Source organism: Raphanus sativus, chromosome 7 (assembly GCF_000801105.2).
Source record: "Raphanus sativus cultivar WK10039 chromosome 7, ASM80110v3, whole genome shotgun sequence".
Classification (NCBI taxonomy): Eukaryota; Viridiplantae; Streptophyta; class Magnoliopsida; order Brassicales; family Brassicaceae; genus Raphanus; species Raphanus sativus.
The window spans coordinates 5,369,851-5,392,783 of NC_079517.1; the positions used below are offsets into that span (position 1 = coordinate 5,369,851).

General features: G+C 32.2%; 4 protein-coding genes and 1 long non-coding RNA gene across 6 annotated transcripts; 4 read left to right on the forward strand and 1 right to left on the reverse strand.

Annotated features, from left to right (window-relative positions):
* Positions 1-289: 289 nt before the first annotated feature.
* Positions 290-6,823, forward strand: LOC108816011 (transcription factor MYB29-like). Its single transcript, XM_056990361.1, has 3 exons — positions 290-717; positions 5,171-5,300; positions 5,724-6,823. The coding sequence occupies exons 1-3, from the start codon at positions 585-587 to the stop codon at positions 6,532-6,534; spliced, it is 1,074 nt and encodes a 357-aa protein (XP_056846341.1). The 5' UTR covers positions 290-584; the 3' UTR covers positions 6,535-6,823.
* A 4,850-nt stretch (positions 6,824-11,673) lies between these two features.
* LOC108815905 (uncharacterized) lies at positions 11,674-12,469 on the forward strand. Its single transcript, XR_001943767.2, has 2 exons — positions 11,674-12,072; positions 12,176-12,469. It is a non-coding gene; the product is annotated as an uncharacterized LOC108815905 (long non-coding RNA).
* A 2,272-nt stretch (positions 12,470-14,741) lies between these two features.
* On the forward strand, positions 14,742-16,690 carry LOC108817059 (ribulose-5-phosphate-3-epimerase, chloroplastic-like). The gene is made up of 9 exons (XM_018589654.2): positions 14,742-15,019; positions 15,175-15,289; positions 15,377-15,517; positions 15,600-15,713; positions 15,796-15,874; positions 15,967-16,076; positions 16,185-16,311; positions 16,407-16,465; positions 16,557-16,690. The coding sequence occupies exons 1-8, from the start codon at positions 14,928-14,930 to the stop codon at positions 16,454-16,456; spliced, it is 828 nt and encodes a 275-aa protein (XP_018445156.1). The 5' UTR covers positions 14,742-14,927; the 3' UTR covers positions 16,457-16,465; positions 16,557-16,690.
* A 19-nt stretch (positions 16,691-16,709) lies between these two features.
* Positions 16,710-19,176, forward strand: LOC108817186 (protein NEN1). The gene is made up of 6 exons (XM_018589824.2): positions 16,710-17,117; positions 17,265-17,422; positions 17,498-17,544; positions 17,919-17,982; positions 18,077-18,723; positions 18,798-19,176. Exons 1-6 carry the CDS (start codon positions 16,841-16,843, stop codon positions 19,027-19,029), a joined length of 1,425 nt encoding a protein of 474 aa, XP_018445326.1. The 5' UTR covers positions 16,710-16,840; the 3' UTR covers positions 19,030-19,176.
* Positions 19,177-19,225: 49 nt separating this feature from the next.
* On the reverse strand, positions 19,226-22,410 carry LOC108817187 (transcription factor TGA2-like). Of its 2 annotated transcripts, none has more exons than XM_018589825.2 (9): positions 22,257-22,410; positions 21,257-21,421; positions 21,074-21,145; positions 20,945-21,004; positions 20,767-20,844; positions 20,636-20,687; positions 20,142-20,413; positions 19,823-20,068; positions 19,226-19,715 (listed from the first exon to the last, which is right to left on the reverse strand). In XM_018589825.2, the coding sequence occupies exons 2-9, from the start codon at positions 21,311-21,313 to the stop codon at positions 19,569-19,571; spliced, it is 984 nt and encodes a 327-aa protein (XP_018445327.1). In that variant the 5' UTR covers positions 21,314-21,421; positions 22,257-22,410; the 3' UTR covers positions 19,226-19,568. The 2 variants fall into 2 exon arrangements, with proteins under 2 accessions (XP_018445327.1, XP_018445328.1); XM_018589826.2 differs by having other exon boundaries at positions 21,257-21,437; positions 22,257-22,399.
* Between the last annotated feature and the right edge of the window lie 523 nt (positions 22,411-22,933).

The window sequence follows — 22,933 nt, forward strand, 5'->3', positions numbered from 1 at the left end:
GAATACAATGTTCTCTATTGTTATTGACCAAATTAACTATAATAGAAAAACTTGATAACCACATCTGTCGTTCTGTATTTGGTCGGCAGTGTAATATCATCAACTCGCAGAACATTTGAACAGAACCTATAAAAAAAGAGATACGGACACTAGACTTTTAATGAGTTAATCATTATTATTTGAATATAGTTATTTATTTATTTTTACGTGATTTCTAATTATATTATTCTATGACACGAGTGCGTTAACTTTTTGTTAGCGTATATGGGGCTATATATATATGGTCGTATAGACATATTTTATTCAGTATAGAGAGGTAGCTCGCAATGTCTTAGATCTTTGGTATATCTTCATCCTTTTTAATTATAGTGTTCAAAAGTTCCTGGGAATGAAAACACATAATCAATCAACGATCTACCATAGTTTCTCAGTTAGTTTCATATTCAGATGCATCAGAGTTCTCCTCAACAGATCTATTGCTCTTGCCTTAAACTAGACGACATTTCTGGGTTTTCCCCCTCTCTTCTTCTAGGTTGTATGTAAAACCATATAATAAAATCATATCGGAGAAAAAGAAAGAAAAAATGTCAAGAAAACCTTGTTGTGTGGGAGAAGGGCTGAAGAAGGGCGCATGGACCACCGAAGAAGACAAGAAACTCATCTCTTACATTCATGAACATGGTGAAGGAGGGTGGCGTGACATTCCCCAAAAAGCTGGTAAATTATATATACGCATGCAATGCATGCATAATATAAAGTTAACAAAATGCATAGTACACACACATGAATGATGTTATGGTCTAATCTATCTTATTAAAACAGAAACATTACAACTTCTTCTAGGTGGATTTTAAAGTTGGACATCTATACTATTAAAGCAAAATACCTAATAGGTATTTGCCCTTAATTTTTGAAATTAATTACATTGTTATGCCATTGTTTTAAAAAAAAAATATTTTCAGCAACTATATATTCGGCCAATCTGAATTTGGTGAGATCTTTAGACCAATCACAGTGCAACAAAAAGCATATCTCTCGACCAACCAAAAGCCTTATCGAAGCCCAAAGTTACAATTATCAAGGTTGCTATTAAAACCTACTAATCCTAACTATACAAACCCTCTACCATAAAATTATATAACCAAAATTTAACAGAAATAAACATTGGAGCAGTAAAAATAATATTTCAAAATTACAAATTGCTCATATTATATAAAGTTTCGGTATACCGAAGTTATGACAATATATACAGCTAAAAATTTACCATTTATGATGGGTACATTATATTTATTTACATTGTATTAAACTTTTAGCAAGCCTCAATATGAATATCAATTTTCCTTATAAGAAACTAAAAATTAATACAGTAGAATTATATAAAGAAATTAATTTTAAAAATTATATGAGGATTAGTTTATAGCTTTTAAAATAGTTTTCAACATAATAATATTTTTAAATCATAAAAAATTAACAAAACTATATTGGTATTACATAATGAAACATTTAAAAATATATTCTTATAATGAAGAACTATTTATATTTTTGAAATGATATTTTCAAAAGAAAAATCCTTATTTTATTATTTAATCTTTCTATTTCTTATTTATAACTGTTAATTTGAGATTTTTTTAAAAAAAAATCTATACTATTAAAGCAAAATACCTAATAGGTATTTGCCCTTAATTTTGAAATTAATTACATTGTTATGCCATTGTTTTAAAAAAAAAAATATTTTCAGCAACTATATATTCGGCCAATCTGAATTTGGTGAGATCTTTAGACCAATCACAGTGCAACAAAAAGCATATCTCTCGACCAACCAAAAGCCTTATCGAAGCCCAAAGTTACAATTATCAAGGTTGCTATTAAAACCCACTAATCCTAACTATACAAACCCTCTACCATAAAATTATATAACCAAAATTTAACAGAAATAAACATTGGGGCAGTAAAAATAATATTTCAAAATTACAAATTGCTCATATTATATAAAGTTTCGGTATACCGAAGTTATGACAATATATACAGCTAAAAATTTACCATTTATGATGGGTACATTATATTTATTTACATTGTATTAAACTTTTAGCAAGCCTCAATATGAATATCAATTTTCCTTATAAGAAACTAAAAATTAATACAGTAGAATTATATAAAGAAATTAATTTTAAAAATTATATGAGGATTAGTTTATAGCTTTTAAAATAGTTTTCAACATAATAATATTTTTAAATCATAAAAAATTAACAAAACTATATCGGTATTACATAATGAAACATTTAAAAATATATTCTTATAATGAAGAACTATTTATATTTTTGAAATGATATTTTCAAAAGAAAAATCCTTATTTTATTATTTAATCTTTCTATTTCTTATTTATAACTGTTAATTTGAGATTTTTTTAAAAAAAAATATACTATTAAATCATGATTCTAGCCTTAGATTTACATAGTAACCACGATCTCATCTTCCTCAATGAATCGTCGACTTTTACACACTGAATATTTAGAGACAATTTTTTATTATTACTTTCCTTTCTAATTTTTTTCTACAAGACCAAACGGTCATATGTCAGAAGAAGTTGGATTACTCATGGGCTGGGTTTCACAAATTTATAGATTGGAACCCATTTAAATACTTGGCTTTTATTGACAAAATATTAGAAAACCCATTTTTAGAAACAGTAAAACAGAAATAGTTGATTCAAAAATTTTCTTTGTATTTCTTTTAGTCACATTCTACAATATGCTATGAAAAAAATATATTTCGTATTATGTTTGTAAAAATAATAGTTTTCAATAAACGAAAATATTTATACAAGAAACTTCTTATAAAAAACACAACTCTTCAGAATTACTTTGTATGACTATAAAAATAAAGCTAAATTATGTCTCCTCACCAATGAAAATTTGTCAAACATAAAACATCAACACAATAAAAAATATTAATTATCAAATATTAAACATATAAGATTATAATTAACAAATATTTAAATTTTAAATTTTGATTTTTAAAAGAAACAAATCCGCGCTTTAAAAGCGCGGGTAAAAATCTAGTCTATCTTATTAAAACAGAAACATTGTAACTTTTCTAGGTGGATTTTTAAATTGGACATCACATTATTATTCTTAGCCTAACCTTTCATTTAAATATTTCCTTAAAGAGTTTAATACCAAACTTCTATCATTTAACTCCACCATAATTACCATTTAACATCACATTTGCTGTATATATTCTTTCATTCAACATATTCTCCACCGTAGTTTAATATCAACGTAAACTATTAACAACACTCTTTAGCTCCACCGTAAATTATTAACAAAATATCTATTCTTTCGTTAAGAGTATACTAACATTATCATAGTACAAATATAACAATCCCTTTCTTTTATTATACTCAAATGAATACAACAAATGTCTCAATATAAATATTATACGAATCTGAGTTCTTAAAAATATAAATATAAATAAATAGAAATAAAAATAAATATTACACATGTTACTAAAAATATAAATAATAAACGAGTCTTTAGCATGTCATTATACAATTTTGACTATCTTGGTCTGATTATCTCCCAAACCAATTAATTCAATTAACCAAATAATTTAAGAACATGTTTCAACCGCATCGGAATTTTTTTGAAACTCAATACTAAAGATATACACTAAATAGAATAACTTGACGTATATTCTTATTTCAATAACAGAAACATCAATTTATATTTTAAAAATAATAGATTATGGGAAAACCCCTTCACCAAGTTATGAATATAAACTAAATAGAATAACTAATTAATATATATTCTTATCTCAATAACAGAAACATCAATTTAAACAAAAAAAACGATTATGAGTCTATCATGCCTAAAGTCTCAGTGGCAATCAAATATTCACAATCAAATTGTCAGATTTGAAAAATCATAAATATGGAAAATCCCATTCTCCAACTTTACTCTACTATACTTAAAATCTCGGTGTCATGAGATTTTGTATTTATTATATCTAACTTAATAGGTTATGGAATATTCATTTCCTCCCACTAAATTGTGTCCATAAATACTTGTCTTCGTATTCATCATTGCACATTCATAAAACATTCACAAAAAGCTCCTAAATATAATACAGATTCTAACCTTTGAAGAGTATATCTATTGATGGGTTTGAAGTAAACGATAATGAAGAAAGAAGACTTCGAATTCTCTGAAGGAATTAAATTTGATCCGGTTATCCATATTTTTTTCAACCTGAATGGTGACTTGGAAGAGGAACATACACGTTTAGAAGAAAAAAAACATGTTTATTTCTTTCTTTCCTGGACAATGTTGTTACTAATGGACTTATTATATATGGACATAGAAATTTACAATGAATTTTTTACTTTCCTTGGCATTAGTAGTTAGATTGTCAATAAATATAAAACAAAATAAATTGTATTCTTTTTATTGCACTTAAATTAACAAAAAACACATTTTCATTTTTTGTTTATTGAATTTTTAATACACATTCAAAATACTATTATATTAATAAAAACAAATTGAAACTATAATTTTTTTGGGTTAATACAGTTTCATTTAAATTTTTTTTTTTGTCAGCAGCATTACAGACTCATATAGACGACAATTTCATTTAAATTATTTGACCAAATATAAAACATTTATATATCCGCACGTTTAATCTTTCTTGCTATTTCTTAATTTTCCATAAATTTTTTTGTTTTATGTATCTTATAATTTATAACTATTTTATTAAAATTATAATGAAGACTTCAGTTGTGTTAGTCTAAATCGTATTGGTTAATATTAGATTAGTGTCTTCTCTTTACGTCTATTATGTTAGTCTAAATCGTATTAGTTACTATTAGATTAGTGCTTCACAATTGCATCTATAATATACTGATACTTTAATCGTGTTTGCACCATACAGATCTCTAATATATCAATGAAAAATTTTGAATACAAAAAACAGTTTTAACATTGTTCTTAAACAATACGTTTTGGATAAACTCGAAATTATATAAAACTACTGTATGTGAAAAGAAAAAAATTCAAATTGTATTAACTACTATAGAATATATGTTATGTGTTAAAAGAAAAATAAAATCTGCGCGGTCGCGCGGGTCATGATCTAGTTGATGTTTATATGTCAATGGTGCAATCTGCTTATTTAGGACTCAAACGATGTGGAAAAAGTTGTAGATTGCGTTGGGCTAACTATCTGAAACCCGATATCAAGAGAGGAGAGTTTAGCTACGAGGAGGAGCAGATTATCATCATGCTTCACGCTTCCCGTGGCAACAAGTAATATACTCTCTCAGTTTCAAAGTATTCCATATTTAAAAGTTTTGCAAATATTAAAAAAAATTATAAATTTGTTATAATAAATATATTGTTTTTTGAGATTAACGGTTTCCTCTAAATATTAAACAATCAATAATAAATACAATATTAAAAAGCGAATTAAAGATGTAAAAAATATCTTTCAAACAAATATTTTTTTTCTAAAACAAAGAGCTTTCTGTAACAAGAGTTGCATCACATAAAATACTTAAGATATATCTATTGAAATAAAATATCAGTCACCAACTTGCGACCAATATTCTGAGTTTTTCTTGATTTGTTATTAAATTGTCAAAATACGTATTTTGAAACATAAGGTATTTATAAAGATTTAGCACATGAACAAATAGTTTGATACATTCTTCCTTTCGTTATCCGCACAAGGTGGTCGGCGATAGCGAGACATTTGCCAAAAAGGACAGACAACGAGGTCAAGAACTATTGGAACACGCATCTCAAAAAACGTTTGCTCGATCAGGGCATCGATCCCTTGACCCACAAGCCACTTGCTTCTAACCCTAATCCGGCCACGCCTACGACATCTGAAGGCCAAGATGACTCAAATCCGAACCTGGATGAGCAGTCACAATCTGGTTCGATGTCTCCAAAGTCTCTTCCTATTTCATCAAGCTCTTGCAGTCTACAAAAGATAAGCAACAGTGATGAGACGCCGAGAAACAACGGTTCCTTGAGCTCCAATAAATGTCGTTTCAAGAAATCGAGTTCCACATCAAAACTGTTAAACAAAGTTGCAACTAAGGCGTCTTCCATTGGCAATATGGTATCAGCTTCCATGGAAGGATCCTTAATTCGCTCAACAACATTTTCTCCATGTCTCAATGATGTCTTCTCCGAAACTAGTCAATTTCAAATGGACGAATTTGCACCATTCTCTCACTCATCTGATCAACACATAACTGATCATATGAATGAAGATATCAACATGGACTTTGATCTCAGCAATTCCGAATTCAGTTTCTCGCAGTTTATCGAGCAATTTAGTAACATTGAAGCCGAAGAAGCCAATGCCATTGGAGGATATAACCAAGATCTCTTATTGTCTGATGTCTCATCAACAAGCGTTGATGAAGACAATATGATGCAAAACATTACCGGTTGGTCCAACTATCTTGTTGACGATTCCGATTTTTCTTATGACACGAACCAAGATTTCGATGACAAGAACTTCATATGATCCGTTGGCTGCTTACCGGACTGGAGTTGAGCGGTTACTTTCATGGTTTTGCAAGCCCAAAAATAATGTTTCACAATATTGATTTCTCTTACGGTTGTCTCAAGTTCATTAAATAAGGTTCACCGTAGTCTATATTGTTACTATATAATCAATACGGGTTTCTCTTAGTTAGAGAATTATGTGTGATCGCGTGATCAATTAGTATTTGATTTGTGAGAGACACAATGTTTGTCTTCTATCTTTCTGGACGTCCTTTTGAAAGTATTCAGTAAAGCTTTCCTTTTCTTAATTGCACTATACTTTCATATTGAAATATGTCCTATGTCAAAAACACACCAACAATGTCTTTTACTAATTAATATAACAAACATACCAGAAAAGTTAACGGATCTTAACAACAAACTAGAACTGTGCGCGGGTTTTTATTTGATTTTAGAATTAATTTTAAGAATAAACTATTGATTTTTTTTTTGTGAAGCTAATAATTGATTAAAACGCAGAGTTTAGGTTTGGTACAATAAAGCCTGTTTGGCTACAGAGTCAGCCCTATCATTGGCTGCTCTGGGGATTATTGAACCAATAACAGAGTAGATATATGGATTAAATCTTGAGGAACTTACGAAGGTAACAATCATTTTAAAGAACAGTCTTTTTTATGAACCAAAATATAAACTAAACAAGATTTTTCGAAAATAAAATAAAATATAAACTATTCTTTATATGCATGCGTCCACTGTAATACATTCAACTGTTTTAAAGTTTGAGCGTTGTATTACTTAAGCCATGTACCAAAAACATTGGAAAAATGTCTAGCACATTTTGGGGTTTTGGTTGTGAAACTCCAAAGAAAAACAAAAGCACCGGATGTATTAGTCGATTAAATTTTATTTCAAGATGAGTTTTGGGGTTGAATAATGAAAAATAGAAGCCCTTTTTTTGAAAAAAGGTAATGAAAAATAAAATCAACTTTATATTAGTAAGTGACAGCCTGACTGATAACCATCAAACACATAATTATATAAATAATTAAACATATACTCCTACTAAACTAGTGGAGAAGAATATACATGACTATAATTTATTTGTATCATAAACGAATTTGCGGAGATATTTTTTAACTTTACAGAAAAATATCTAAAGAAAAATTAAGGGAAATGTTAATAAATATTTACACTAAATGTATTTAATAATATGTAGCAGTTTAGTATTGCAAAATTTTATTCATTTAAATAAATCTACCGACCATATATACAGCTTCTCGGAAGCCCAAAAGCTATATTTGATAAAGTTTTTTCGTAGGCATTCATAAAGTTATTGATATTGTTTTTTTTTACATTACATATAACTTGAGTATTGTGATCTTAAATAGAAAAGGTATTGTGATCTTCAATCGATCGCGTGGGGCAGACCACACCATCTTTTTCTTTTCAACATGATTTGGAAGTTAGCAAATTTTTATATTGGTCCGAATAACAAGAAATAATAAAAACAAACAAGAAAAAAGTGATGTTCCCAATTTGTGTATATATATGGTCCAAGAATACTTAATAATACTAAGAAAATAAATAGCAATAAGTGAGGAGCAACATAATTGGTTTGGTGGGTGACCCGACAAATTTAGTGTGAAAACAGTTGGTGTATATTCCTTTAGCAAAAAAAAAAAACAGTTGGTGTATTTTATTTTTTTTTTCAAAAAAAAAAACAGTTGGTTTTTATGTGACTGCTCGTCAACAACTCAAGTCCTCTCTTTTTCTTTCGTAACTTAACTTTGATATCGTTTCTAGAGACCGCTGATTCCTAAAGGTCGATTCAAATATAAGAACACACATAACAAATTTCACATTTGAAATTTTCAAAAAGAGAAAACTAATTCACATTCGGGCTTTTTATCTCAAAACATTTTCACACTATAGTATATATAAAAACTTGGGAAAATAGGCTTTTAAATCCTCACTATTTGAAATCAGCACTTTTAATACCTAACTATCACTTGTGCAGATTTATTTCTTAAGTTATTGTTGACTGCGCAAAATCAGACATTAAAAAACCAAAATTAGTTATTACATGAATTATAATTAGAAAAATCCATCGGTTTGACTTTTAAAAACCCATAAATTCTTAAAATCAATTATGCAATATGATGAAAGAGATTTTCGTCGAGTTCAGATAATTTTCGATGATATAAAGAAAATTATATTTTCGATGACATAAAAAAAATTATAGTGAAAATATAAAAATTTGATACTGAAAATAAAGAAAATGATTTTTTCATGATTTTTTCTTTAACAATAATATTCGCTTGTTCTCTCTCGGAGTCACTTAGATAGCAGCAATTTTAAAAATTTCTAGGTTTTTGAAAGCCAAATCAATATTTTATTTAATTATAATTTATTTTTTGTGTAATAACTAATTTTGACTTTTTAATGTCTGATTTTATGCAGTCAACAATAACTTGAGGAATAAATCTACGCAAGTGATAGTTGGATATTAAAAGTGCTGATTTCAAATAGTTGGGGATTTAAAAAAGCATTTTCCCATAAAAACTTTTAATATAACTGATTGAAAAAGTATAATTGATTTGATTAACTATATAACCAAAATGTATTTTTTTAAATACATATTTCAATTTTTTTTAAATTAAGCTTGTTTTATCTAAAGTAATGAAAATATGAATGACATATTAGAAAGTAATTTACGATATTATTAAATAAAATCAAAGTTTAAAAAATATCATGATAGTGATTGCATAGTCACTAAATAACTAATGAGTTTCCAAAAATCAATACACTGTCCTTTGCGCAAAATAGAATCTACAAACCTTATGAAAGGGGACATTATTAGCCATAGACATTCAAAGCATTACACTTCTATTTTTTAATCTCGGAAAAACATTTATTCGTCGTAAACTTTCGACACTGCAATATCAAAACCATCTATAACTCATTTTATATTTTTTTCCTACAAAATAAAATAGGTTTATTATACAAATAAATTTTATTACAATATATATATATATATATATAATAGAATTTCTACACTTATAAGAAAAATATTTATTTATAAGAAAAATATTTTGTGGACTGAAGATTTCTTAACAGATGGTGATTTACTAACTTAGCATGTAAAATACTCATGCAGCTAACTCTAATTCTACTTGAAAAGTGTGTTTAACATTGTAAACGTGTAATATTATGAACGGTTAGTTCTGAAGATGAAGAAACTTAGGGATCTAAGACAGAGAATTTTTATAAACAAAAACTCAATATATAGTACTCATATTTTCAGTGGCTTAGTCACCATTTATTATGGATTCAAAACAACTTTTCAAACTCGAGAGCATTTCCTTGGTTTATAATAGGTTCATATGTTATACTATTTCAAATTTGATTGTATATAACTAAGACTCCAGCTCTATATTTAGGTACACTCGTCCGGCATTGAAGACCAGTACCATAAATAGTAAAACACTTGCGAAAAAAAATAAAATAAAGAAATTAATTTACAGTAGCACACTATAATCTCACTATAAACACGAATCAAACTTGAAAAGAACAAAAAAGAAACAAAAATTTAAGGCAAATATCCTTTTACAATTTGTAAATTATTATGTGAATTACTTACTCACTGTACAATTTTCTATATCCATATTTAAAACAACTTCAAAGTATAATTTCATTTTTAAGAATACATATTTATTTAGAAAAGTAAAATTTATAATTCTAAAGATATATGGTATACCCCACCTCCTAAATACATAAAAAAATATTGATAAGAAATCTACTCTTTTGCGGATACGAGTACTGGTTTTTACTGTGCATATAAATTTAAGACAATTTTAAAATTAACACAATCAAAGTTCGATGTGAAGAAATAAATGATTAGAAGTAAACCCATTACACTCTGAACGAATATGTCCTAGCCTCAAACCATGTGGTATATATTTATCTAATATCCTAATAGATGCATATACATACACTACTAGAAAAACTGTGGTTAGCTACAAATTAGCCACAAAAAATAATTTGTTGCTGTTTTTTCGCCACAAATTGCTACAAAATAGCCACACTTTTTAAAAAGTTATAATTCGTAGCTAATCAGTGGATTTTTGTGGCAAAATAGCTACTAAATATAATTTGTGGATATTTGAAGAAAATGAGCTACAAATAACTACAAAGTAAATTGTGGAAATCCTAACCCACCATTAGCCACAACACAATCGTGGAAATATATAGTCACAACATATTTTGTGGCTATTCGAAGAAAAAGTAACCCCTAAATATACCCTAAATCATAAGTTTAAAAATTTTCAATTATAAATTTAAATCTTAAATCCAAAACTTTTTAAAATATATGATAATTAATATATCAAAATAAAATTCAACACTTATAGTTAACAAATTTTTAATAAATAAATTTATATCACACTTTGATTTGAACCCCAAACATATCTCAAACAATAACTATATTATCAAACATAAATCTTTATTTTAAAATAAACTTTAAATCTTAAATCTCACACAAAAAACAGAAATATGGTTTTTCTTGAATGAGTTATCAAAACACATATTGATAGATTATATATGTTTGTACAAAATAGATCAATGTTTCTTAGATAACATATAACAAGGTAGTGTTTGTGATATAGCTAAAACTATGATCTAACTCTCATTAAAAAGTTTATAAGTTTATAAAAAAGTTTAAATCATAACTCAAAATTTTGACCTCAAACTCTTTCATAAATCTCAAACTCTAAACTACACAAGTTTATGGCTTAAACATTAAACTACATTAAATAAAAACATACAGATGTTATAACTTCCAAATCCAAAATTTTGAAACTGTAAACCTTAGCCCTAAACCCTGACTATAACATAAATCCAACTATTAAACTTTTAAATCATAAAACTAAAATATAGTGTTAAGTAGTAAAGTAAAGAGTATTGTATCATATAATTGAATTCAAAGTAGTTATACATATATAATTAAATGTGCATAAAGTAAAGTACCAAAACTATTAGCTTTTTTATTGGCTAATATCATATTGCAAGGATTGGCAATCTCCACCATTGATTATAGCGTTTGATTATATTAGTTTAATAATGATCCAAATCTGCGCCCTTTCTCCTAATTGGCTAATACATGACTCCCAAAATTGCCATCTCAGCCATTAATTTCATTTTAATCTAAGGGTCAAAACTTTTTTGGTTTTCTCTACTCTCTCCGACATTTTCTTTCTCCTTTCTCCTCATTCATTTCTTCTGCAAACAGAAGATATCTCTCATTCAATTGTTTCTTTCTCTTCCTTTCTCAAACACAAATGCACGAGTGAAGATTGATTAATTTATACAAACAATTGTATTTAACTCCAGCAATCCAACGTATTCTGAAGTTGTTCAACAATCTAAGTACAGATTGGTTGGAGAATCCAGTCAAACATACGTCTCAAGAACTGGATTCTGGCGGAGAAGAGATGCCATATGCGGCGGAGGAATTGAGATCCAGGCGAGTCATCAATGGACTTGGCGCTGTTGCCTGAAGGTAAGACCAAGCGGCTTGCTTAACCTCTCTGTCTTTGTTTACTTTTTTCTTTGTCTTTATCTAAGGTCAAATACGGCTGCTGTAGTTTAATTTTTTTTCTCAGGTTGAAGAATCAAAGAACGGGAAGCAGAAGGTGGAACAGGAAGAAGAAGAAAAGACGGCGTGACATAGTGTGATGGTGTACGAGCGCGACGCCGCGCTTGGTAAAACGGAGCAACACGACGGCTCTTCAGCTCCAGCCATACACTTCCTCGTGGCGGCGCAAGAGGCTATCCAAGACATAGGTTTAGGTTATTTTGTAAACCAGTTTGTAAACCAGATATCATTTGTAAACCAATTTAAATTTGTAAACCATAAATACTATTGTTATAAAATAAAATAATTTGTTTTGTCTAGATATATTGGTGATATATATTACAAAATTGTATTATAAAAAATAGTTTAAAATGTATTATATCATAAATTAATATACAGATATTTATTAAAAATTATTTTATAAAGAATTGCATAGCTACAACTTATTATGGTTAATATAGCCACAAATATTTTTCTCACTATTCTTGGCAATTAGCCACAAATAAAGTTGTGACTTATTGTGACTAATACAGCTGCAAATACATCCTGTTGCTATTTGTAGAAACTAGCTACGAAAATATGTTGTAGCTAAGTCGTAGAAGAGCCACTACAAATAGCCACAAGTGAACGATAGCCACAAGCTTATACTCAACGAAATTTGTTTGTGGCAATTTGTAGCTATCTGTTAAATAGCCACAAATTTTTAACAAAAGCCACAAATAATATCGTAGCTATATTGCAATTTTCTTGTAGTGATAGAATCACTTTTGATCCAGTGGTTTGCTGAGAAGAAGGACTAATTATTTTGGTCAACAAAAGACTAACTTTTTTTACTTTCAAATTTGTGGTTCAAACGTAAAAATCAGTGGCTAAAAAGAAATTGTGGTTCAAACTTCAAATTTGATTTTAAGTATTATCAATGAACATATTTTCAGGGATGGGTTCGTTTTAACATTGTGCCACAATTTTTCTTTCTTTGAACAAACAAATATTGTGCCACAACTTTTGTCTGATTAATCACTAGGAATTCGGGACATGCCCTAATCTTTTTCTAGGTACGGGATCAGTTGCCCTTCCTGGCCTTCAATTAAGAAGCGAACTAAAAACACAATAGAACCAACCCTATGTTAAACCACTAGCCCGACTCCTTTGCGCCAGAACTTGTGTAGATTATTGTCAATATATCAATAAGTCGTTATTTTAAATATTTAAAAAGACATTGTGTTAAAAAGAAAAAGACAAATGAGCCCAAATAGTCACAATATTGTAGATTATATAACATCTGGACTGGAGAGGATATAAATAATCGATTGTGGAGTTCCTAGTGGAACATCTGACATATGAATTAGAGAGAAAGCATATTCAGTCGTTTTTAGATCAGATATGATTTGAATTAGAAACCAAGATAAAAAGCGAAATGTGGGAGAGCCTTGATCAATAAAGCTGCCATATACGTGGAAAGACAGACAAATGAGCCCAAAAACGTGTACTGTGCAAATATACTGGCTACCTAACCTCCTTCCAGGGACTCGACACATCACTTATCTGCCATTTGTTTTGGTTTGTCATGGTGAGTGGCTGATAAATACGGGAGCCAGCCAAATAAATTAATGGAACAAGGGAGCAATATTTAGTTTAGTAAAAAAAAACAAGGGAGCACTATTTGTAAAAAATAATGTTAAAAAATACATATTTTTTGTTTGGTAAAAAAATACATATTTGTAAAAGATAAATATTTTTATGATTAATGATCTTTTCTAGGCTTATGAAGTTATTTTAAACAAATGGAATTGCATATAACATAATCAACAAAATTTTCTCTCACAAAATATTAATTAGAGGAACATGTTGTGATGATGTTCTAAAAGCTAATAATGCTTCTCTACAAATACAATCTTGAATAAAAATCTATTAATTTCTTACAAATAAAAAATAAAAATAAATAATAATCTAAAATAATATAAATAATAATATTTATTACAAAAATAAAAAGGTAATTATCTTTTAGAATTCTAATACAAAATATAATGTATTTAATAAATAAAAAATACTATAAATTTTACATTATATATACACACGGATCAAGTCAGATTGTGATTTGTTTTGTTTATTATAAATATTATATATTAATATTTGTTTTATTTCGTAAAGTGGCAAATATCATACTTTTTAGGTTCAAATTAAAATAGATAACAAATCGAATTAAAATTTAAAAATATTTTAACCAACCCTACATTCAACAATCATACGATTCATATCATCAGTCATCCTAGAGCCAAAATTAAAATAAAATAAAATAAATCATGCGAAATCCGAAAACAAGTGCCATCCTACACCAAACCAAACCCGGTTTGACGATACCATGATTGCTAATTGGTATCGGAAAACGTCATACCGAGTTACCGAGAATTAAGAACCGATACATAATTTCAATTACCAAACTAACCCTAAAGCTAAAACAATCTGAATCGAGAGATATCTACTAGTCCCTTGGGAGCCACTGAGAGACACACGTCAGCAATGGAGAGCCAAGCATTGGAGATAAGCTGCTTACCTTTATTTCCCACGAGCCCTACGTCACACGTGGCGACTCCTAGGATCTTCAGACCTCCTCCTGTCCGAACAAAAGGTGAGATTTTTATTGTCTTTTTTCCTCTTCTCTTGTTTGAGAGTCAAGAGAGACTAAGGAAGAAGAAGAAGAAGAAGATCGGAGATATCGAAGCTTTTGACTTTCTCTCACAACCCAAATCAAATCAATAGTGATAGATAAGCTATTGGATATGTCGAGCTTAGCTGCTTCGTTGGTCACTGGGGTTGGCCTCAGACCCGAAAGGTCGCTTCTTTACCAGCCCACTTCCTTTCCTTCCTCCAGGTAACGTTATGGGTTGCTCGAAATTTAGAATCTTTGATCCGAACCCTAGACAAGAGAGAAAAAGTTGTCTCTTTTATAATGCGTCTCATGTGTTCGTAGAAATGCTTGAACCAAATATGTATAAGAGATGTTTTTGTTATGTGACTTTTTCTTAGAAGGAACACTCACGGTGCTGTTAAGGCCTCAGCTCGGGTTGATAAGTTCTCAAAAACCGATATCATTGTTTCTCCATCGATCCTATCTGCCAACTTCTCCAAATTGGGCGAGCAGGTTTGGCTTTTGCTTTCTCTTCCTTGATTTAAATCACTTTTCCAATGCTTGCTGCTTTATATTCCTGTGTTTTTGGGTTTCCGTCAGGTAAAAGCTGTGGAGTTAGCAGGTTGTGATTGGATTCATGTTGATGTGATGGATGGTCGTTTTGTTCCCAACATTACTATTGGGCCGCTAGTGGTTGACGCTCTGCGACCTGTTACAGATCTTCCGTTGGATGTTCATCTTGTAAGCTTTAATGCTTTCCCTTCCCTTTGCTTTACTGTTTCCTAAAGTTCGTCTGTTAATTTTAGATGCCCTCTTGTGTCAGATGATAGTGGAACCTGAGCAGAGAGTGCCTGATTTCATCAAAGCAGGTGCAGATATAGTTAGTGTACATTGTGAGCAGTCCTCTACCATCCATTTACACCGTACAGTTAACCAAGTAAGAATCTTTTTTTCTACCTGTTTCAATGCTTCTTATAGACACTCAGTTAATCGAACAACGTGCTGTGGATTGAATGTAGATTAAAAGCTTGGGAGCTAAAGCTGGAGTTGTCCTAAATCCTGGCACTCCATTGACTGCAATCGAATATGTATTAGACTGTGAGGCTTCTGCTTGCATCCTGAACATTATGCACTCGTAGCTTATTCAACAAAGTTGTTCTGATTGGATTCTCTTTTGCTTCTTGCATCAGGTGTTGATCTGATCTTGATAATGTCTGTGAACCCTGGGTTTGGTGGGCAGAGCTTTATCGAAAGCCAAGTGAAGAAAATAGCAGACTTGAGAAGAATGTGTGTGGAGCTGGTATATACATCTAATCTTCTACTTAGCTTCAATTCAAAGTTTATTTTGCAACCAAAACCAGAAGCTTTCTCCTCTCCTGAAACCATTGGCTTGTGGTGTTTGCTGCAGGGAGTAAACCCATGGATTGAAGTCGACGGTGGAGTCACTCCCAAAAATGCTTACAAGGTTATTGAGGCTGGAGCAAATGCTTTAGTGGCTGGATCAGCTGTATTTGGAGCCAAAGACTACGCCGAAGGTATATACATTAGTGGCTCCTCCCTGTACTACCAACCATGATTTTGTGAGTGGCGATATTTTGATATTTTATCTGCTCGTTTCTAACATTTGCAGCTATAAAAGGAATCAAAACTAGCAAGAGACCAGAGACAGTGGCTGTGTGAACTTAAAAGGTAGGTTGAAGTAAAGTTACCTCTCCTCATGTTTGTTTATGATTCAATCTCAAAATCATGACCTTAGTTAGTATGTTTCCTGTCTCTAAAGCTCGGCACAAACCTGGGAACAAGGTTACTTGCAGCTTACAAAGACATGTAAAAGAGGCAAGGAATGTGTACAAAGCACTCTTTTGTAATAACAATTTCAAAAAATGAAAACCCTCAAAAGTAAATTTATTTTCACTTTGCGTAATCAACTGGTCAAAGTAACCTCAGCTTCATATAATCTCCCCACTTGATGATAAAAGTCCTATTCAGAAACAAAGTCCAAAGCTTTTAACATTAACCGCTCAATTCAACCCGACCCGTTAAATAAAAAAAAACAACACTTTGATGGATCCTCCGGTGGATAGATCCGAAATCGCTTTCTTCGACGTTGAGACAACAGTTCCAAAACGGGGAGAGCGTTTCGCGATTCTGGAGTTCGGGTCAATCCTGGTGTGTCCAAAGAAGCTCACGGAGCTCCGAAGTTACACGACACTGGTCCAACCCGCGGATTTGAGCCTCATATCTACTTTATCCGTTAGATGCAACGGTATCAGCCGCAACGACGTGGTTTTGGCGCCTTTGTTCTCTGATATTGCTGATACGGTCTACGACATTCTCCACGGTTTAATTAAAACCTTCTTCTTTCTAACTTGCTTTGGAGCTTCCTGTTTTGAATTACAAATATTACAAAAACAAAAAAGTGATCACCTTTGTGGAATCAAATGTCACAAAGATTAAAGCTTTTTGGATTATTATAATATTGATGCAGGGAGGATATGGGCAGGACACAACATATTGAGGTTTGATTGTGCTAGGATTAGAGAAGCTTTTGCTGAGATTGGTCGTCAACCTCCTGAGCCTAAAGGCGCCATCGACTCATTGGCTTTGCTTACTCAGAGGTTTGGTAGGAGAGCTGGTGATATGAAGGTACCAAAATGTTTGAATGATGGATGGTGTGATACTTTTGAGAGTCTTATCATGTGTGTTTTGTTTCTTCTGTAGATGGCAACTTTGGCTACATATTTCGGGCTTGGCAAGCAAACGCATAGGTACGTTGTAGTAATGTTCTAAAAATCGGTCTAGGCAGCTTAAGGCTCTGCGAATAGAAACTAAAAGAAAGATTTTACTAACTGATTTTTGAAATTAAAAAAAAAATCAGTTTAGGCAGCATAACGCTTGGCAAATCGTACTTAAAAGAACCGATTTTACTAGACTGATTTTTGAAAAAAAAAAAAAAAAAATCAGTTTAGGCACTTTTAAAAAAATTGGTCAAGGTCCCGCCTAATCAATAATCTCATATAGAACGCCTAACTAACTTCTAACGGTTTCTTGTACATTACAGTCAAAAGCATTTGGGATCTAGTTCTTTACCATAAACTTATCAAAAGCTGTTGAGCTCTGATTCTTTGTATCTTGTTTTCAGGAGTCTTGACGATGTTAGAATGAATCTTGAGGTCCTTAAATATTGTGCCACTGTCTTGTTCTTGGTATGTTCTCTTTAGTACTGTCTCCTTGCAATCAATGTTTTTTTTAAAAAAAATTGGATTTAACCAGAGGTAATAATGCCTATATATTTGTCAGGAGTCAAGTCTCCCAGATGTTCTTGTAGACAAGTCAGTATCTCCAGAAACTACTAGTTTAAGGAGACATCTCAGAGCATCTTCTTCTCGCGAGGATAATACTGTTATAAGCTCTTTTACCCTACCTTCCATCGGTGAGAACAGTGTAGCTCAGCCAGACCCGTTTAACATGAGTTTCTTGAGGAATGAAATGGCTTCAGACAACAATCTTCAGTTAGACACTCTCATGGAAGAAGAAGAAGAAGAGAATCAACCATCTGATACTGTTGTCCCCGCAAATACAAGTGACCACCATGAGGGATTCTTGTCCCCTGATGCGATATCTCTTCAAAACATCAGAGCGATTCTTGTCCCGTTTTATCATGGAAGCCAACTGACGAGACTAAAGCTCCTCCACGGCGACTCCCCTCTGCAGCTCTACTGTTCTTGTCTGAAAATAAGGTTTGGAATCAACGGGAAGTTTCTAGACAACTCCGGGAGAAGGAGACTAAACTTTGTTGTTGATCTGAACCCGAGGATGTGCAGTATACTCGAAGCGTGTGACAGCAATGCGCAGAAACTATCAGTTGATTCGGGTTCCTCTTCTGACTGGAACACGTTAGTGAGTCCAGTGAAGGGGTTTGTAAACTATCCTAACGCAAGGATACAGTAAGTAACCTCTCCCTTTCTGGTTTTATTGTTTTAGTTTCTCACTGATTAGTTTCTTTGTTTTTTCTCTGCAGTATACCGACAGAGATAAGTGGAGATGCAGCTCGGTACGCAATAGAGGTACACCAGAGAGAGTCCTCTGGAGATACTCAGAAGCTGATATACAGCAACCCGAATGCAGAGGAGCTTGAATCATTGCTGAACACGGGAAGTGTTGTCGATGCATTCTTGTCTCTGGAACCGTATGATTATCAGCAGAAAGCTGGAGTCCGTCTCGTTGCAAAAAAGTTGGTTATGCACCAGTAAATCAATACATAATCGTTTAACACCTGAAAAGTGGAGCTTAGTGGATGTAGGAACACACACACACACTGTATTCAGTATTCATGTAGTTTGAGATTCTGTACAGAAAAGAATTATGAAATAAATACAACCCAAGCTTGATGAATGGTTTTTACTGTGTCATTGAGTGAGAATGCAAATTTGCAATCTTGAAATAAATATAGATACCGAAATGTAAATATCAAAATATAGTATTAAAAGAGTGAAATACATTACATTTGTACCAAGTATATCACAACAGCAACAACAAAAAGACAAAATTCAAGGGACATTTCTAATTATAAAAGATATGCATACAACATTGAGGCTACAGCTAAAACAACATCAAATTACTACCAAACCATTTAGAAAACCTTACAGACAAGAAAAAAGACTCTTCTTATTCGTTGATGGATTTGCTAATAAGACGAATCTAACAAAGTTAAATGTAAAAAAGTCTCTCCTGGTTTGTGTGTTCATATGAATTTTGTACAGCTGAGTTGAGTGACCAAAACACACAAATGTCACTCTCTAGGCCGAGCAAGCCATAAAGAGCTGAGAGCTCGTAACCTCGAGGAGTAATCATGTATCGCAAGTAAAGCACGCGCTGACTGTCGCGTTGTTAATACTCTTATCATCTGTTGCAATGTTTGCAGTCTCAAGTTATCCGCCTGCCACCGCCACCACCATCATTAAAACAAAACAAGTTCATTATTATCTTCTTAAGATATTTACATATTAAATAACATAACAGTGTCAGATTTTTTTTTTGTTGTACCTGGCGGATAAAACCTTCGAGGGTACCTAACTTCCCCATCGCCATGGCCATTTGACCCATGTAGCTAGCGACATTACCTGATGAGCTAGAACCAAGAGTCCCGCTAGATAAAGTATCAGCTAAGGACTGTTGTAAGCTCTCCATCCCTTGAGACAAAGCATCTTCAGCCTGCTGTGATGTCTCTTGCAAGCTATTTATTCCCATCACCTGTCTCTCTGTCATTGGCTCCAACTGATTCGCCAGAAGCTGTTTTTTTTTGCACACAACATTATTCATTTCTACTGAAACAGATGAAGAGGAATGGAGTTTTGAAACTGACCTTGAGAATTTCGGATGAACGGAAGCCACCAAGCCACAAGAAACATCTCTCAGCTGGTGTTTTCCACATACCGTATAGCAAGTGAAAGACATCGTTCTTAGCTGCGTTGCTTTTTATCCTGAAAAGCTCCTCGTAGTGAGCCATCACACCGTCTACTATTATTCGAAGCTCACCATCACCTGCATGCGCATTCAGAGCAGATCTCAGCTCGTTCATTCTCTTGTTCTTTTCTTCCAGCCACCGTGAGTATTCAGCATCAAACGCCAACGCCCCTGAAAGATAAAAGTTTATACATGATCAAGATCTAATTAGATGAACTGTTTTTTGATATCAGAACCACTTCAGTCAGCCATTGCCAAGAGATGACATATAGTGTAACTAACTGTTCAACCTAACCTAGTCAATAGCAAGATGATATGAACCTATCTTCTACACATATCAGAAGCCAGAAATAAAAACAATATGATAAAACTAATGGAGAATAAGCAACCAACCATTTCCACCAGTAGAATGGGCTTGGTCTCCTGTGCTTGAAATGAAGACACCCTACAAAGCCAAAAGCCATCCATTTATGTATACAGAATCACAAGAGTTAACAACAACAAAAAAGGAAATGAATTTGAACCTGCTGTCTTGCTCTTTGCAGCTCTTGCTCAAGCTGTGTAAGCTTCAAGCGGCTGTTCTCAAGCTGCTGAACATACGCCTATGGAACGAATGGAACAATTAAAAAGTACTTAAGCGTGCATCATTTCAGAAAAGAAAAAAAAAACAAGAAAGAAAGAACCAATGGGAAGGTAATTTACCTTCTTCCTCAGTCTGCTTTTCCTTGCTGCCTCGCGGTTTTGAGCAAGCCTACGAACGGTCTATGGAGAAGATTAATACGTTGGCTCAATAAAAAATGGTTTCTGAATCTATAGAGATGGACATATCACCTTTTGATCCAACTTGTTCTTGGATCGTTCACTAGAATCAGAAGCAGCAGTGTTCACTAGTGCTCCCTCAGACTGCATTAGATTTTTAACAACATAAAAAAAATTTACTGGGTCCATTAGAAACCACACTCGTCTGAAGAACATAAGTGAGAGAATATTTCACAGGTTATGAGCTAAACCCACCCCAAGATCTCTGTCTCCATCTGTTGAGACATCGGTTATTGGACTCATATCAGCCATACTACTTTCAGTACTAACACACTTGATGGCCAAAGACAATATCCACTTATGGCGGCCTCTCTTGCAGGATAAGATTCTTGAGACTTCTCTTGTGTGCACAGATTGAAACTATATGAAGAAGAGACTGCTAAGTTAAGACAAGTCAAAAAAGAAAAAAATGATTATAAAATGGCAACATTATAAAATGGCAACATAGTTTTCAGTTATAGGATCAAAGTAAAAAACACTCTCCAGTATAGTGGCTGCTTCTGTTTTAGTTAAACAAGCAAGAAAGAAGAATGCTAGAGATTCATTTACTTATTAAACACACATGTATCCTCCAAGGCAGTTTCTGAGGAGAGCTAAGAGCCTAACAAACTCAAGAACATAGGAACCTCTGTTTTTTTTTGCTTAACAGACTGATTAAAATAACCCATCAAATGTATGCAAAATCATGTACAGAGGCTGAATAAATGTGGATCTCACTTGAATTAAGAGAAACTATTAGCAATAACAAAAACAAATAAAGACCCTCAGTGTAGCCACCCTAAGTTACCATTCTACTCCTTTAAAAAGACTACGTTTTAAGGCAGATCGTTGAGCAGAGCAATAAAAATCAAACCATATCATCATTTGTCTCCTATAAAGCGAATAGCTTTCACAGTCTAGAAAACTGAGAACTAATATAATCCCTCGGATCAAAAACTTCAGCGGGAGTTAAGGAGGTATGAATTCAAACCAAGAATTTTACCACCAAAACATCTCATCTAACTCTCTGAAACAGAATTAACGGTACATCCAAAAAAAAGAAGAAGAAGCAGAAGCTCTTTTGTTGAAGGTTCTAAAACTCAACTAGGTTAACTTGAAAGGCAAAACACAAAGTTAGAGAGTAGCAAAGCAAAGCAAAGCAAATAATAAAACCCTAGAAGAAAAGGAACTTGCTTTTGAGGAAGAAAGGTCACACCTTGAAAAACGAAAACCTTTTTGTGTGCTGCAGAGGAAAAGTCCACTGTAAAAGGTTGCGCTTTGTAATCGGACTTGAAACCAAGAAGCAGAGAGAGAGAGAGGATCCGAATGTCCAATCTCCGACACGTTTTTTTGTCCTAAGAAATAAATCTACCAGTTCCTACCCGAAAGAACCCTCTTTGATGAATTTAACGGAAAATTTCATACTAAACCCCCTATGTTTTCTGATCTACCATAACTAACCCCACTCTCTTATAATTACAAATACCACCCTTGTTTTATTATTTAAATATTCTAAATCCAAAGTAGATCGTACGTCATTGCTTTCCTCCTTGACCATTCAGAGTTATCTAACAGCCATCTGATCCAAATCCAATTTAATAATAATACAAAAGAATTAATGTTTGTACAAAAAGGATCGAACTGATAAAAAAAAAAAACTAAAAAAGCTAAAAGCTTGTTCTCAGGCTATGTGAGTGGTACAATTAGGTAAAACTAAAAAAGTCAGCGTGGCGTAACCCACTACCTGAGCCAGAAGGTTTCAAAACTCGAAAAGAACCAAAATCCTGTGAGAGACACACTCTACGCCACGTCAGAGAAAAACATTTAGTAAATGCACTTGTTGACAAAAAGTGTGTTTATTACAGTTGTTGTCTTATTCGAAAAATGATTACT